Here is a 17981-nt window from a genome sequence, read left to right on the forward strand (position 1 = left end):
CATCCTGATAGAGAACTGTATCCAGGTAGGTTATAGTATAATACACCATCCTGATAGAGAAATGTATCCAGGTAGATTATAGTATAATACACCATCCTGATAGAGATCTGTATCCAGTTATAGTATAATACACCATCCTGATAGTGATCTGTATCCAGTTATAGTATAATACACCATCCTGATAGAGAACTGTATCCAGGTAGATTATAGTATAATACACCATCCTGATAGAGATCTGTATCCAGTTATAGTATAATACACCATCCTGATAGAGATCTGTATCCAGGTAGATTATAGTATAATACACCATCCTGATAGAGATCTGTATCCAGTTATAGTATAATACACCATCCTGATAGAGAACTGTATCCAGGTAGATTATAGTATAATACACCATCCTGATAGAGATCTGTATCCAGTTATAGTATAATACACCATCCTGATAGTGATCTGTATCCAGTTATAGTGTAATACACCATTCTGATAGAGAACTGTATCCAGGTAGGTTATAGTATAATACACCATCCTGATAGAGATCTGTATCCAGGTAGATTATAGTATAATACACCATCCTGATAGAGACCTGTATCCAGGTAGATTATAGTATAATCCACGATCCTGATAGAGATCTGTATCCAGTTATAGTATAATACACCATCCTGATAGAGAACTGTATCCAGGTAGATTATAGTATAATACACCATCCTGATAGAGATCTGTATCCAGTTATAGTATAATACACCATCCTGATAGTGATCTGTATCCAGTTATAGTATAATACACCATCCTGATAGAGAACTGTATCCAGGTAGGTTATAGTATAATACACCATCCTGATAGAGACCTGTATCCAGGTAGATTATAGTATAATACACCATCCTGATAGAGATCTGTATCCAGTTATAGTATAATACACTATCCTGATAGTGATCTGTATCCAGTTATAGTATAATACACCATCCTGATAGAGAACTGTATCCAGGTAGGTTATAGTATAATACACCATCCTGATAGAGAACTGTATCCAGGTAGATTATAGTATAATACACCATCCTGATAGAGATCTGTATCCAGGTAGATTATAGTATAATACACCATCCTGATAGAGATCTGTATCCAGTTATAGTATAATACACCATCCTGATAGAGAACTGTATCCAGGTAGGTTATAGTATAATACACCATCCTGATAGAGAACTGTATCCAGGTAGATTATAGTATAATACACCATCCTGATAGAGATCTGTATCCAGTTATAGTATAATACACTATCCTGATAGTGATCTGTATCCAGTTATAGTATAAAACACCATCCTGATAGAGAACTGTATCCAGGTAGATTATAGTATAATACACCATCCTGATAGAGATCTGTATCCAGTTCTAGTATAATACACCATCCTGATAGTGATCTGTATCCAGTTATAGTATAATACACAATCCTGATAGAGAACTGTATCCAGGTAGGTTATAGTATAATACACCATCCTGATAGAGATCTGTATCCAGGTAGATTATAGTATAATACACCATCCTGATAGAGAACTGTATCCAGGTAGGTTATAGTATAATACACCATCCTGATAGAGAACTGTATCCAGGTAGGTTAAAGTATAATACACCATCCTGATAGAGATCTGTATCCAGGTAGGTTATAGTATAATACACCATCCTGAAAGAGAACTGCATCCAGTTATAGTATAATACACCATCCTGATAGAGAACTGTATCCAGGTAGGTTATAGTATAATACACCATCCTGATAGAGAACTGTATCCAGGTAGATTATAGTATAATACACCATCCTGATAGAGATCTGTATCCAGTTATAGTATAATACACCATCCTGATAGTGATCTGTATCCAGTTATAGTATAATACACCATCCTGATAGAGAACTGTATCCAGGTAGGTTATAGTATAATACACCATCCTGATAGAGATCTGTATCCAGTTATAGTATAATACACTATCCTGATAGTGATCTGTATCCAGTTATAGTATAATACACCATCCTGATAGAGAACTGTATCCAGGTAGGTTATAGTATAATACACCATCCTGATAGAGAACTGTATCCAGGTAGATTATAGTATAATACACCATCCTGATAGAGATCTGTATCCAGGTAGATTATAGTATAATACACCATCCTGATAGAGATCTGTATCCAGTTATAGTATAATACACCATCCTGATAGAGATCTGTATCCAGTTATAGTATAATACACCATCCTGATAGAGATCTGTATCCAGGTAGATTATAGTATAATACACCATCCTGATAGAGATCTGTATCCAGTTATAGTATAATACACCATCCTGATAGAGAACTGTATCCAGGTAGGTTATAGTATAATACACCATCCTGATAGAGAACTGTATCCAGGTAGATTATAGTATAATACACCATCCTGATAGAGATCTGTATCCAGTTATAGTATAATACACCATCCTGATAGTGATCTGTATCCAGTTATAGTATAATACACCATCCTGATAGAGAACTGTATCCAGGTAGATTATAGTATAATACACCATCCTGATAGAGATCTGTATCCAGTTATAGTATAATACACCATCCTGATAGAGATCTGTATCCAGGTAGATTATAGTATAATACACCATCCTGATAGAGATCTGTATCCAGTTATAGTATAATACACCATCCTGATAGAGAACTGTACCCAGGTAGATTATAGTATAATACACCATCCTGATAGAGATCTGTATCCAGTTATAGTATAATACACCATCCTGATAGTGATCTGTATCCAGTTATAGTATAATACACCATTCTGATAGAGAACTGTATCCAGGTAGGTTATAGTATAATACACCATCCTGATAGAGATCTGTATCCAGGTAGATTATAGTATAATACACCATCCTGATAGAGACCTGTATCCAGGTAGATTATAGTATAATCCACGATCCTGATAGAGATCTGTATCCAGTTATAGTATAATACACCATCCTGATAGAGAACTGTATCCAGGTAGATTATAGTATAATACACCATCCTGATAGAGATCTGTATCCAGTTATAGTATAATACACCATCCTGATAGTGATCTGTATCCAGTTATAGTATAATACACCATCCTGATAGAGAACTGTATCCAGGTAGGTTATAGTATAATACACCATCCTGATAGAGACCTGTATCCAGGTAGATTATAGTATAATACACCATCCTGATAGAGATCTGTATCCAGTTATAGTATAATACACTATCCTGATAGTGATCTGTATCCAGTTATAGTATAATACACCATCCTGATAGAGAACTGTATCCAGGTAGGTTATAGTATAATACACCATCCTGATAGAGAACTGTATCCAGGTAGATTATAGTATAATACACCATCCTGATAGAGATCTGTATCCAGGTAGATTATAGTATAATACACCATCCTGATAGAGAACTGTATCCAGTTATAGTATAATACACCATCCTGATAGAGATCTGTCTCCAGTTATAGTATAATACACCATCCTGATAGATAACTGTATCCAGGTAGATTATAGTATAATACACCATCCTGATAGAGATCTGTATCCAGGTAGATTATAGTATAATACACCATCCTGATAGAGAACTGTATCCAGTTATAGTATAATACACCATCCTGATAGAGAACTGTATCCAGGTAGATTATAGTATAATACACCATCCTGATAGAGAACTGTATCCAGTTATAGTATAATACACCATCCTGATAGAGATCTGTATCCAGGTAGATTATAGTATAATACACCATCCTGATAGAGATCTGTATCCAGGTAGATTATAGTATAATACACCATCCTGATAGAGATCTGTATCCAGTTATAGTATAATACACCATCCTGATAGAGAACTGTATCCAGGTAGGTTATCGTATAATACACCATCCTGATAGAGATCTGTATCCAGGTAGATTATAGTATAATACACCATCCTGATAGAGATCTGTATCCAGGTAGATTATGGTAAAGTCAGTCTTTGCACTAAGATGTAAATTGTTGTGCTTACTTCCATAAATGTGTCCTGCTGGGAGACCCTGTAGATGCAGCAGAGTACTTATGTAGAAATTATGCTTTTAATATTTTTAAATGTATATTTATTGGTGTCTGTGTCTGCATGTCTCTGTATGTTGATGTATCCGTCACTGCACATCTGTTTGTGTGTATCTAGCTTGGTGAGATGCCTGTGTCCTCCCCTGAAAGCCCCTGGTCAGTAGACCCTGCTGAGGTGATTACCAGACGGGATCTGAGACAAACCCACCTGGTGTTCAGCATCGACCCTCGGGGCTGTGAGGACGTAGACGACACCCTGTCCGTACGCAGCCTCCCCCCAGGCCCGGGGGGTCAGAGGTTAGAGCTGGGCGTTCACATCGCTGACGTCACACACTTTGTTAAAGAGGGGTCGCTGACGGACCTGGAGGCCCGCGCTAGGTGAGTGAGGGAGTGAATGTGTTTGAGTGTCTGTGAGCCATGTGCCAGGATCTCCCTCTATTTAAATAAATGTACATTTAAAATAATATTAACCCCTCCCCCCTCTTCGGAGGACATAGATCTTCGGGGTTTTTTGACTGATTTTTTGCTACATATACATACATTTTACATACATGGTAGCTTTATATAAAGCTGTCTCATAACAATAATACATTACCAAACAAACTATTTAATCCCACCCCTCAGCCACTCTCAGCCCATCCCACCTATCACCATTGACCACTCTCGTTTGGTTTCCATGTGCCATATGTTTTTCAATTGTGCTGTGATGTTTTACATACATGTTGAACCTTTCTAATCATATCCACAGATTGTGAGCTAAAGATGAAAACCTTTCCTACCAGCATTATTATATTATTATATTATTGATTGACTGACTGTGTCTTTCCTACCAGCATTATTATATTATTATATTATTGATTGACTGACTGTGTCTTTCCTACCAGCATTATTATATTATTATATTATTGATTGACTGACTGTGTCTTTCCTACCAGTATTATTATATTATTATATTATTATATTATTGATTGACTGACTGTGGCTTTCCTACCAGTATTATTATATTATTATATTATTGATTGACTGACTGTGGCTTTCCTACCAGTATTATTATATTATTATATTATTGATTGACTGACTGTGTCTTTCCTACCAGTATTATTATATTATTATATTATTGATTGACTGACTGTGGCTTTCCTACCAGTATTATTATATTATTTATTGATTGACTGACTGTGTCTTTCCTACATGTATGATTATATTATTGATTGACTGACTGTGTCTTTCCTACCAGTATTATTATATTATTATATTATTGATTGACTGACTGTGGCTTTCCTACCAGTATTATTATATTATTTATTGACTGACTATGGCTTTCCAAATCACCCAACACTGCTATTTGTAAGGTTAATTTTAAATGCATGTTGTGATTTTATTTACCATTCCTGAACCTGTGACCAGAAACAAGCTACATAGGAGCAATACCAGAATAAATGATCTATTGATTCTGTCTCTTCACTGCAAAATCTACAGAGCTGAGATTGTTGTATGCCCCATATACATAGCATTCTGTTGGTGGCAAGAATTCTATATAATAACTTAAATTGAAAAACTCTAATTGTTGAATCAAGTGTAGTTTGTTGTACCAGTTCATAACCATGTGCCATGGAATCAGTACATCGAAAATCTCTTCCCATTTACTTTTCAACCTGTATGGCACATCTGTCAACATTTTTGTCCTTAGATGAAACTGGTATATTTTTTTACTTATGCCAGTTCCTTTCAGCCAGTTTGTATCTTTAATATATGGCAGACAAATAAGTTCCCTACCTCCTCCCTTTTCCACTTGCCTCCTCCATTTTTGTGGTCGTGCTACAATCAGTTGGTTGTAAATTCGGATTGAGCAGATATTCCCATTGTCACGTCCTGGCCAGTATAAGGGTTAATTAGTATTGTAGTTTGGTCAGGACGTGGCAGAGGGTATTCATTTTATGTGGTTCGGGGTGGTGTGTTTTGTTGAAGGGGCATTTGGTTTAAGTATTCCGGGGTTTTTGGGCACTGTTTGGTTTTCAGGTATTCTATGTTTAGTCTAGTATGTCTGTTTCTATGTTTGGTTAATTGGGGTTGGGACTCTCAGTTGAAGGCAGGTGTTGTCTATCTGCCTTTGATTGAGAGTCCCATATATTAGGGTGTGTTTGTTATTTGTGGGTGATTGTTCTGTGTTAGCCTTGTGCCTTGCAGACTGTCAGTAAATTGTTCGTTTTCTTGTTTGTTGTTTTTGTATTTGTTTTGGAGTGAATAAATGTTCCAAAATGAACAACCGCATGCCTGCTGCGTTTTGGTCTACCTTTTCAGACGACGATTTCGCATTATCGTCAGAAGACGAAGATAATTGTGACAGAATCACCCACCAACTATGGACCAAGCAGCAGAGGAAGGAGCAGAGGGACTTCGAGTTGGACTGGCGGGAGAAGTGGACCTGGGAGGAAGTTCTGGACGGGGCCGGACCTTGGCACCAGGCTGGGGATTATCGCCGCCCGCAGTGGGAAATTGAGGCAGCCAAGGCAGAGAGGCGGAGGTACGAGGCCATGGACGCGCTGAGGGAGAAGCACGAGAGGCACCCCCAAGAATTTTTTTTGGGGGGGCACACGGGTAGTTTGGCTAGGCGTAGGAAGAGCCAGAAGCCAGCTACCCGTGGTTATATGGAGGAGCGTATGGGGTGGAGAGCGCTATGTTTCGCTGAGGAGCGCACTATCTCACCCATACGCACGCACAGTCCGGTGCGAGTTATTCCAGCCCCTCGCAGGTGCCGTGCTAGAGCGGGCATCCAGCCTGGTAGGAGGATGCCTGCGCAGCGCATCTGGTCGCCGGTACGCCTCCGAGGACCAGGCTACCCAACTCCCGCTCTACGCACGGCTACCATCAGGCCCCTGCACAGCCCAGTCTGCCCTGTACGAGCACCCCGCTCGTACAGGGCTACTAGTTCCATCCAGCCAAGGCGGGTTGTGCAGGAGGTAAGATCTAGACCGACTGTGCGCCTCCATAGCCCTGGGTTTCCAGCTCCTGTCTCTCGTGCGGACCCGGAAGTGCGTCAACCCAGTCCGACTCGTCCTGTTCCCGCTCCCCGCACTAGCCTTCAAGTGCGTAAACCCAGCCTCGCCAGTCAACAGTCGTCAGAGCTGCCCGCCAGTCAACAGTCGTCGGAGCTGCCCGCCAGTCAACAGTCGTCGGAGCTGCCCGCCAGTCAACAGTCGTCGGAGCTGCCCGCCAGTCAACAGTCGTCGGAGCTGCCCGCCAGTCAACAGTCGTCGGAGCTGCCCGCCAGTCAACAGTCGTCGGAGCTGCCCGCCAGTCAACAGTCGTCGGAGCTGCCCGCCAGTCAACAGTCGTCGGAGCTGCCCGCCAGTCAACAGTCGTCGGAGTTGCCCGCCAGTCAACAGTCGTCGGAGTTGCCCGCCAGTCAACAGTCGTCGGAGCTGCCCGCCAGTCAACAGTCGTCGGAGCTGCCCGCCAGTCAACAGTCGTCGGAGCTGCCCACCAGTCAACAGTCGTCGGAGCTGCCCGCCAGTCAACAGTCGTCGGAGCTGCCCGCCAGTCAACAGTCGTCGGAGCTTCCCGCCAGTCAACAGTCGTCGGAGCTGCCCGCCAGTCAACAGTCGTCGGAGCTGCCCGCCAGTCAACAGTCGTCGGAGCTGCCCGCCAGTCAACAGTCGTCGGAGCTGCCCGCCAGTCAACAGTCGTCGGAGCTGCCCGCCAGTCAACAGTCGTCGGAGCTGCCCGCCAGTCAACAGTCGTCGGAGCTGCCCGCCAGTCAACAGTCGTCGGAGCTGCCCGCCAGTCAACAGTCGTCGGAGCTGCCCGCCAGTCAACAGTCGCCGGAGTGGCCAGACTGCGCTGAACTGCCGGAGTGGCCAGACTGCCCTGAACTGCCGGAGTGGCCAGACTGCCCTGAACTGCCGGAGTGGCCAGACTGCCCTGAACTGCCGGAGTGGCCAGACTGCGCTGAACTGCCGGAGTGGCCAGACTGCGCTGAACTGCCGGAGTGGCCAGACTGCCTTGAACTGCCGGAGTGGCCAGACTGCCCTGAACTGCCGGACTGCCCAGACTGTCCAGAACTGCCGGACTGCCCAGATTGTCCCGAACTGCCGGACTGCCCAGACTGTCCCGAACTGCCGGACTGCCCAGACTGTCCCGAACTGCCGGACTGCCCCGAACTGCCAGACTGCCCAGACTGTCCCGAACTGCCAGACTGCCCAGACTGTCCCGAACTGCCAGACTGCCCAGACTGTCCCGAGCTGCCAGACTGCCCCGAGCTGCCAGACTGCCCCGAGCTGCCAGACTGCACCGAGCTGCCAGACTGGCCAGACTGCCCCGAGCTGCCAGACTGGCCAGACTGCCCCGAGCTGCCAGACTGGCCAGACTGCCCCGAACTGCCAGAGTGGCCCGACTGCCCGGAACCAGAGCCACCTCCAGATATAGGTGGGTTGGGGAGGGGGGGTGTAGCACAGTGCCGTCGTTGACGGCAGCCACCCTCCCTTCCCTCCCTTTAGTAGAGGGGAATTTTGGTTTTGTTGTTTGGGGTTGTTGTTTTTTTTTGTTTTTTTGTTTTTAAGGTGCTTCCGGGGTTAGCACCTTTAAGGGGGGGGGGGTACTGTCACGTCCTGGCCAGTATAAGGGTTCATTAGTATTGTAGTTTGGTCAGGACGTGGCAGAGGGTATTCATTTTATGTGGTTCGGGGTGGTGTGTTTTGTTGAAGGGGCATTTGGTTTAAGTATTCCGGGGTTTTTGGGCACTGTTTGGTTTTCAGGTATTCTATGTTCAGTCTAGTATGTCTGTTTCTATGTTTGGTTAATTGGGGTTGGGACTCTCAGTTGAAGGCAGGTGTTGTCTATCTGCCTTTGATTGAGAGTCCCATATATTAGGGTGTGTTTGTGTTTGTTATTTGTGGGTGATTGTTCTGTGTTAGCCTTGTGCCTTGCAGACTGTCAGTAAATCGTTCGTTTTCTTGTTTGTTGTTTTTGTATTTGTTTTGGAGTGAATAAATGTTCCAAAATGAACAACCGCATGCCTGCTGCGTTTTGGTCTACCTTTTCAGACGACGATTTCGCATTATCGTCAGAAGACGAAGATAATTGTGACACCCATATATTTTCGATAACTGTGTATGTGACATAACTCCTCCATTTCTATTCATAATACCATTAATAAATATAATACCAGTTTAATAAAAAAAATCCATAAAGAATGTTTTTTTTCTTCATTAGTATATTTGAGTTTAACCAGAACATTTGTTGTAATATTTGTTCTATATTTTCTGGAGGATAAAACTTAAATTGTAACCAGCTTTGTACGGCTTGTTTAAGAAAGGGTGATACTTTAAACAACACATCCTTTCCAATTAGTCGGAAATGAGAAGCTGTAATCTGTATGAAGGCAAAAAAGCAATTTTTGAACAAAGGACGAGCTTTTCTTAATAATCTACTGAGGAACCATTTTGAGTTTAAGTTTAATTTATGTATGAGTGAAGCTTTTAGTGAGAGTTTTAAAGCTTTAATATTTATTAATTTTAGCCCCCCCCAAACTCATATTCATTATATAAATAGGCACATTTAATTTTGTCTGGCTTAGCATTCCAAATAAAATGAAATATTTTTTGCTCATATGATTTAAAAAATTAGTCATCTGGAGTAGGCAGTGCCTGTGATAGGACCATTAGTAAGTCAGTAAACTGTGATAGGACCATTAGTAAGTCAGTAAACTGTGATAGGACCATTAGTAAGTCAGTAAACTATGATTGGACCATTAGTAAGTCAGTAAACTGTGATAGGACCATTAGTAAGTCAGTAAACTGTGATAGGACCAAAGAGTTAATCAATGTGATTTTTCCATAAATAGACAAGATTCTGCAACCATGGAGAGGTAAATACTTATCTATTTTTTTTGCTAACTTTCTATTGAAATTAATTGTGGTAAGTTCATTTATATTTTTGGAGATGTGAATACCAAGTATGTCTACTTCACCATCCGCCCATTTTATTGGTAAACTACAAGGTAGTGTAAACACTGTATTTTCTAACGATCCAATACGTAATATGGTACACTTGTTCATAATTAGGTTTTAATCCAGAGAGTCTAGAAAAGTGATCAAGATCTTCAATGAGACTGTACAGGGATCCAGATTGTGGACTTAAGAAAAAAACTAGAGTCATCGGTATACATTGACACTTTTGTTTTTATCCCCTGGATTTTTAACCCCTTGATGTTCTTGTTGTATGTCATTTTAATAGCTAGCATTTCAATGGCCATAATAAAGAGATATGGAGACAACGGACAGCCTTGTTTTACTCCCCTTAAAAGCTCTATATTTTCTGAGAAGTAACCATTATTTATTATTTTACATCTGGGGTTGCGATACATAACTTTAACCCATTGTATAAGAGATTTGCGAAAATTAAAGTAATCCATAAATTCTAGTCGTACTTTATCAAACACCTTTTCAAAATCTGCTACGAAGACCAGACCTGGTATCTTCGATGTTTCATAATGTTCAATTATTCCAAGTAATTGTCGTAAATTATCTCCAATATATCGTCCGTGTAAAAAACCTGTTTGATCAGGATGAACAATATTTGGTAATACCTTTTTTATTCTATGTGCTATACAGTTGCCAGGCTTCTCGCATCACAACATTGAAGTGTTAGAGGCCTCCAGTTTTTTAAATGGACTGGATCTTTATACTTCCCACCTGGGTCCTGTCTTAGTAGTAATGAAATCAGACCTTGTTGAGTACCTGAAAGTCCACAGTTTGTATAGGAGTAATTAAAACATGCTAATAATGGATCTTTGAGTACATCAATGTTTGATATCCCTCTACTGGTATACTGTCAAGCCCTGGTGTTTTTCCAGACTGAAAAGATTTTATTGCCTCAAAAAGTTCCTTTTCTGTAAGTTGGCCTTCACACAGGTCTTTCTGTAAATGTGTTAATTTTACATTATTATTAGGAAAGAAATCTTTACAGTTAACATCATTCAGTGGAAATGGAGGAGACTGAAAAGAAACATATGCTTAAAATATTTTGCTTCCTCTTTCAAAATATAATTTAGTGAATCATGGATAACTCCTCCCTTAAAGTGACCCTGGAATAACCACTTTCCCTAAGTACATTTTACATTTTAGTCATTTAGCAGACGCTCTTATCCAGAGCGACTTACAGTAGTGAATGCATACATTTCATACATTTTTTTTCTGTGCTGGCCCCCCGTGGGAATCAAACCCACAACCCTGGCGTTGCAAACACCATGCTCTACCAACTGAGCTACAGAGAAGGCCAAAGTCAATGGTTATTACTTTCCCTAAGTCAACGGTTATTACTTTCCCTAAGTCAATGGTTATTACTTACCCTAAGTCAACGGTTATTACTTTCCCTATAACCTAAGTCAACGGGTATTACTTTCCCTAAGTCAACGGGTATTACTTTCCCTAAGTCAACGGTTATTACTTTCCCTAAGTCAACGGGTATTACTTTCCCTAAGTCAACGGTTATTACTTTCCCTAAGTCAACGGGTATTACTTTCCCTAAGTCAACAGTTATTACTTTCCCTAAGTCAACGGGTATTACTTTCCCTAAGTCAACGGTTATTACTTTCCCTAAGTCAACGGTTATTACTTTCCCTATAACCTAAGTCAACGGTTATTACTTTCCCTAAGTCAACGGGTATTACTTTCCCTAAGTCAACGGTTATTACTTTCCCTAAGTCAACGGGTATTACTTTCCCTAAGTCAACGGTTATTACTTTCCCTAAGTCAACGGGTATTACTTTCCCTAAGTCAACGGGTATTACTTTCCCTAAGTCAACGGTTATTACTTTCCCTAAGTCAACGGGTATGGCGTGTCCCTCTTATCCATCTCCCTCCCCCAGTCTGACAGTCAGTATGGTCTGATGTTGTGGGGACAGTCGCCCCCTGCTGGTGACTGTTAGCTCCAGTAACTCTTTCTCTTGTCATGTTCTCAGGGCCACCACGTACTACCTGGCCGACCGCAGGTATGACATGCTGCCTGCTGTCCTCAGTGCTGACCTCTGCTCTCTGCTGGGAGGAGTGGACAGGTGAGACATCAACACTACATCACACTGACCTCTGCTGGGAGGAGTGGACAGGTGAAGGAACAACACTTACTGACACCACAACACACTGACCTCTGCTCTGTAAACCTCAGTGAAGTTTATCAGGATAATTCATTTAGTCTTAGGTCACTCTCATAACGCTGGTTGGAACTATCCAGTAGACTGAGGCTGTATGTCCTTACCTCATTAACAGCTGTCTGTGTGTCCCTCTGTGCGTGTCCGTGTGTCCCCCTGTGCGTGTCCGTGTGTCCAGGTATGCCATGAGCGTCATGTGGGACCTGGATGCCCAGACCATGGCGGTGAACAATGTGTGGTACGGTCGTACACTAATCCAATCCTCCTACCAGCTTTACTATGAACTGGCCCAGGCTCTGCTCAACGGAGAGGAGGCAGAGGTCCCAGAACTAGGTACCCATCATGTTTTAATACTGCTGAATGGAGAGGAGACAGAGGTCCCAGAACTAGGTACCCATCATGTTTTAATACTGCTGAATGGAGAGGAGGCAGAGGTCCCAGAACTAGGTACCCATCATGTTTTAATACTGCTCAACGGAGAGGAGGCAGAGGTCCCAGAACTAGGTACCCATCATGTTTTAATACTGCTGAATGGAGAGGAGGCAGAGGTCCCAGAACTAGGTACCCATCATGTTTTAATACTGCTGAATGGAGAGGAGACAGAGGTCCCAGAACTAGGTACCCATCATGTTTTAATACTGCTCAACGGAGAGGAGGCAGAGGTCCCAGAACTAGGTACCCATCATGTTTTAATACTGCTGAATGGAGAGGAGACAGAGGTCCCAGAACTAGGTACCCATCATGTTTTAATACTGCTGAATGGAGAGGAGACAGAGGTCCCAGAACTAGGTACCATCATGTTTTAATACTGCTGAATGGAGAGGAGGCAGAGGTCCCAGAACTACGTAACCATCATATTTTAATACTGCTGAATGGAGAGGAGGCAGAGGTCCCAGAACTAGGTACCCATCATGTTTTAATACTGCTGAATGGAGAGGAGGCAGAGGTCCCAGAACTAGGTACCCATCATGTTTTAATACTGCTGAATGGAGAGGAGACAGAGGTCCCAGAACTAGGTACCCATCATGTTTTAATACTGCTGAATGGAGAGGAGGCAGAGGTCCCAGAACTAGGTACCCATCATGTTTTAATACTGCTGAATGGAGAGGAGGCAGAGGTCCCAGAACTAGGTACCCATCATATTTTAATACTGCTGAATGGAGAGGAGGCAGAGGTCCCAGAACTAGGTAACCATCATGTTTTAATACTGCTGAATGGAGAGGAGGCAGAGGTCCCAGAACTAGGTACCATCATGTTTTAATACTGCTGAATGGAGAGGAGACAGAGGTAGTGGACTACCCTTCTCCAGGCTGTCTAAAGTAGTGGACTACCCTTCTCCAGGCTGTCTAAAGTAGTGGACTACCCTTCTCCAGGCTGTCTAAAGTAGTGCACTACCCTTCTCCAGGCTGTGTAAAGTAGTGCACTACCCTTCTCCAGGCTGTGTAAAGTAGTGCACTACCCTTCTCCAGGCTGTGTAAAGTAGTGCACTACCCTTCTCCAGGCTGTCTAAAGTAGTGCACTACCCTTCTCCAGGCTGTCTAAAGTAGTGCACTACCCTTCTCCAGGCTGTGTAAAGTAGTGCACTACCCTTCTCCAGGCTGTGTAAAGTAGTGCACTATAGAGGGAATAGAACACATGTTCTTGTTTCATTCATTTTATTGTGAAGCCAAAGTAATTTCTTCATTGTGTAGTCAATAAAGTTATATTCTTCTTTTTCTTATTATATAGCCCAGCTACCCCCTGGGGAGAGGGATGCCAAGCTGGCCCAGCTCACCCAGGCCCTGGAGACCCTCACCCACGTGGCCAGGTGGGTACTAGAGGATTTCTGTTAATCATTGTCTCACCCACATGGCCAGGTGGGTACTAGAGGGTTTATGTTAATCATTGTCTCACCCACATGACCAGGTGGGTACTAGAGGGTTTCTGTTAATCATTGTCTCACCCACGTGGCCAGGTGGGTACTAGAGGGTTTATGTTAATCATTGTCTCACCCACGTGGCCAGGTGGGTACTAGAGGGTTTATGTTAATCATTGTCTCACCCACGTGGCCAGGTGGGTACTAGAGGGTTTCTGTTAATCATTGTCTCACCCACGTCGTCAGGTGGGTACTAGAGGGTTTATGTTAATCATTGTCTCACCCACGTGGCCAGGTGGGTACTAGAGGGTTTATGTTAATCATTGTCTCACCCACGTGGGTACTAGAGGGTTTCTGTTAATCATTGTTAAAGAATGATTAGATAACACTTACATAAATGCACCATACATCTGTCCACCAGACAGCTGCGTGCCCAGAGGGACAGGGGAGGAGCGTTGGAGCTGGAGGGGGTAGAGGTGAGGGCGCAGCTGGATGAGGACCGGAACATCACAGCCCTGGTGCCCATACAGCCACTGGAGGTCCATGAGACGGTGGGTAACTAAACATTGTAGCAACAGAGGTTTGAATTCATATTTCTGTTCACTGTTTTCTTGTGCGACAAAAAAAAGGTTACATTGAAGAAAAAAAACATACCTACAATTGTGATTTAGACTGTTGTAATGTTTGTTGTTGTAATGTTTGTTGTTGTAATGTTTGTTGTTGTAATGTTTGTTGTTGTAATGTTTGTTGTTGTAATGTTTGTTGTTGTAATGTTTGTTGTTGTAATGTTTGTTGTTGTAATGTTTGTTGTTGTAATGTTTGACTGTTGTTGTAATGTTTGACTGTTGTAATGTTTGTTGTTGTAATGTTTGACTGTTGTAATGTTTGACTGTTGTAATGTTTGTTGTTGTAATGTTTGACTGTTGTATTGTTTGACTGTTGTAATGTTTGTTGTTGAATGTTTGTTGTTGTAATGTTTGTTGTTGTAATGTTTGTTGTTGTAATGTTTGTTGTTGTAATGTTTGTTGTTGTAATGTTTGTTGTTGTAATGTTTGTTGTTGTAATGTTTGTTGTTGTAATGTTTGTTGTTGTAATGTTTGTTGTTGTAATGTTTGACTGTTGTTGTAATGTTTGACTGTTGTAATGTTTGTTGTTGTAATGTTTGACTGTTGTAATGTTTGACTGTTGTAATGTTTGTTGTTGTAATGTTTGACTGTTGTATTGTTTGACTGTTGTAATGTTTGTTGTTGAATGTTTGACGTTGTAATGTTTGTTGTTGTAATGTTTGACTGTTGTAATGTTTGTTGTTGTAATGTTTGACTGTTGTAATGTTTGTTGTTGTAATGTTTGACTGTTGTAATGTTTGACTGTTGTAATGTTTGTTGTTGTAATGTTTGACTGTTGTATTGTTTGACTGTTGTAATGTTTGTTGTTGAATGTTTGACGTTGTAATGTTTGTTGTTGTAATGTTTGACTGTTGTAATGTTTGACTGTTGTAATGTTTGTTGTTGTAATGTTTGTTGTTGTAATGTTTGTTGTTGTAATGTTTGTTGTTGTAATGTTTGACTGTTGTAATGTTTGTTGTTGTAATGTTTGACTGTTGTTGTAATGTTTGTTGTTGTAATGTTTGACTGTTGTAATGTTTGTTGTTGTAATGTTTGACTGTTGTAATGTTTGACTGTTGTAATGTTTGACTGTTGTTGTAATGTTTGTTGTTGTAATGTTTGACTGTTGTAATGTTTGTTGTTGTAATGTTTGACTGTTGTTGTAATGTTTGTTGTTGTAATGTTTGACTGTTGTAATGTTTGACTGTTGTTGTAATGTTTGACTGTTGTTGTAATGTTTGACTGTTGTAATGTTTGACTGCTGTAATGTTTGACTGTTGTGATGTTTGACTGTTGTAATGTTTGACTGTTGTAATGTTTGACTGTTGTTGTAATGTTTGTTGTTGTAATGTTTGACTGTTGTAATGTTTGACTGTTGTAATGTTTGACTGTTGTAATGTTTGACTGTTGTAATGTTTGACTGTTGTAATGTTTGACTGCTGTAATGTTTGACTGTTGTAATGTTTGACTGTTGTAATGTTTGTTGTTGTAATGTTTGACTGTTGTTGTAATGTTTGACTGTTGTTGTAATGTTTGACTGTTGTAATGTTTGTTGTTGTAATGTTTGACTGTTGTAATGTTTGACTGTTGTAATGTTTGACTGTTGTAATGTTTGTTGTTGTAATGTTTGACTGTTGTAATGTTTGTTGTTGTAATGTTTGACTGTTGTAATGTTTGACTGTTGTAATGTTTGTTGTTGTAATGTTTGTTGTTGTAATGGTTGTTGTTGTAATGTTTGACTGTTGTAATGTTTGTTGTTGTAATGTTTGACTGTTGTAATGTTTGACTGCTGTAATGTTTGACTGTTGTAATGTTTGACTGTTGTAATGTTTGTTGTTGTAATGTTTGACTGTTGTAATGTTTGACTGCTGTAATGTTTGACTGTTGTAATGTTTGACTGTTGTAATGTTTGTTGTTGTAATGTTTGACTGTTGTAATGTTTGTTGTTGTAATGTTTGTTGTTGTAATGTTTGACTGCTGTAATGTTTGACTGTTGTAATTGACTATTTGAAGAAGTAGAAACCATAGCATGTTAGCCAACGAATCCTACCGGTCATTCCTATCAAGGAGCTAGCCAATGCACATCCTAGCTAACAAGATGGAGATGGTGTGTTTCCAGGTGGCAGAGTGCATGATCTATGCTAACCACTGGGTGGCCCGGAAGATCCAGGAGAGTTTCCCCCAGCAGGCCTTGCTGCGCCACCACCCGCCCCCACGCCAGGAGTTCTTCAACCAGCTACAGGACAGTGCCCGGGCACGCGGCTTCACTATAGACACCAGGTATACTGTTACTATGGTGTCACTAACTAACCTGCCATTTAACTATACATAGACACCAGGTATAGGTTATAAGCTGTGTTAATAACACGTTCTATTAACTGTGGAATCATTATCTACTTTGAACAGAGACATGTATCAGTCCAGACATGTATCATATTAAACATGTCAAATTATTGACATGTAGTTTTGTCTTGTGCAATGGAACGAATGGAATACTCCCAAAAGTGCAAACTCCAAGTATTTGACAAATGCGTTTGATCCCATGTCTGCACACCAGTCAACCAAAAGAACAACTAATTCAAACGCACAGGCTAGATCAAATGACAAATAGCAGTAAAGTTCAACCCGTAACCTTGACTCCCTGTCCCAGGTCAAACAAGGCCCTGGCTGACTCCCTGGACCGGGCCGTGGACCCCCGGGACCCGTTGGTGAACCGGCTGCTGAGGGTGATGGCTACCATGGCCATGTCGAATGCCCTCTACTTCTCTACCGGAGCCTGCCCTGTCGACCAGTACTATCACTATGGTAACTAATGTCCTCAGGACCAGTGCTATCACTATGGTAACTAATGTCCTCAGGACCAGTGCTATCACTATGGTAACTAATGTCCTCAGGGCCAGTACTATCACTATGGTAACTAATGTCCTCAGGACCAGTGCTATCACTATGGTAACTAATGTCCTCAGGACCAGTACTATCACTATGGTAACTAATGTCCTCAGGACCAGTGCTATCACTATGGTAACTAATGTCCTCAGGACCAGTGCTATCACTATGGTAACTAATGTCCTCAGGACCAGTGCTATCACTATGGTAACTAGTGTCCTCAGGACCAGTGCTATCACTAGCAATATGGCAGTGTCTCTACCTTGTCTGTTGGCTAGGTGAAGTTTTCACCATATTGTAAATACCTCTCCAGTTCTTTCAGATCTACTCTCAGGGCCCAGGGGCTCAGGTTATATCTGGACAGATCTACTCCCAGGGGGAAGGGGCTCAGGTTATATCTGGACAGATCTACTCTCAGGGCCCAGGG

General features: G+C 41.6%; 1 protein-coding gene across 7 annotated transcripts in view; it reads left to right on the forward strand.

Annotated features, from left to right (window-relative positions):
- The window catches only part of LOC115184214 (DIS3-like exonuclease 1), a 66873-nt gene that overhangs the window by 37328 nt on the left and 11564 nt on the right, over positions 1-17981 (forward strand). For 5 of the 7 annotated variants that reach the window (XM_029745236.1, XM_029745240.1, XM_029745242.1 and 2 more), the window contains 7 exons: positions 4181-4440; positions 12023-12115; positions 12387-12883; positions 13937-14015; positions 14485-14614; positions 16788-16948; positions 17319-17473. In XM_029745236.1, the coding sequence (XP_029601096.1) occupies positions 4181-4440; positions 12023-12115; positions 12387-12883; positions 13937-14015; positions 14485-14614; positions 16788-16948; positions 17319-17473 (1375 nt within the window). Of the gene's footprint in view, positions 1-4180; positions 4441-12022; positions 12116-12156; positions 12167-12386; positions 12884-13936; positions 14016-14484; positions 14615-16787; positions 16949-17318; positions 17474-17981 lie in introns of all 7 variants that reach the window. The other 2 variants (XM_029745237.1, XM_029745239.1) reach the window with 2 other exon arrangements.

Source organism: Salmo trutta, unplaced genomic scaffold (assembly GCF_901001165.1).
Source record: "Salmo trutta unplaced genomic scaffold, fSalTru1.1, whole genome shotgun sequence".
In the NCBI taxonomy this organism is placed as follows: domain Eukaryota; kingdom Metazoa; phylum Chordata; class Actinopteri; order Salmoniformes; family Salmonidae; genus Salmo; species Salmo trutta.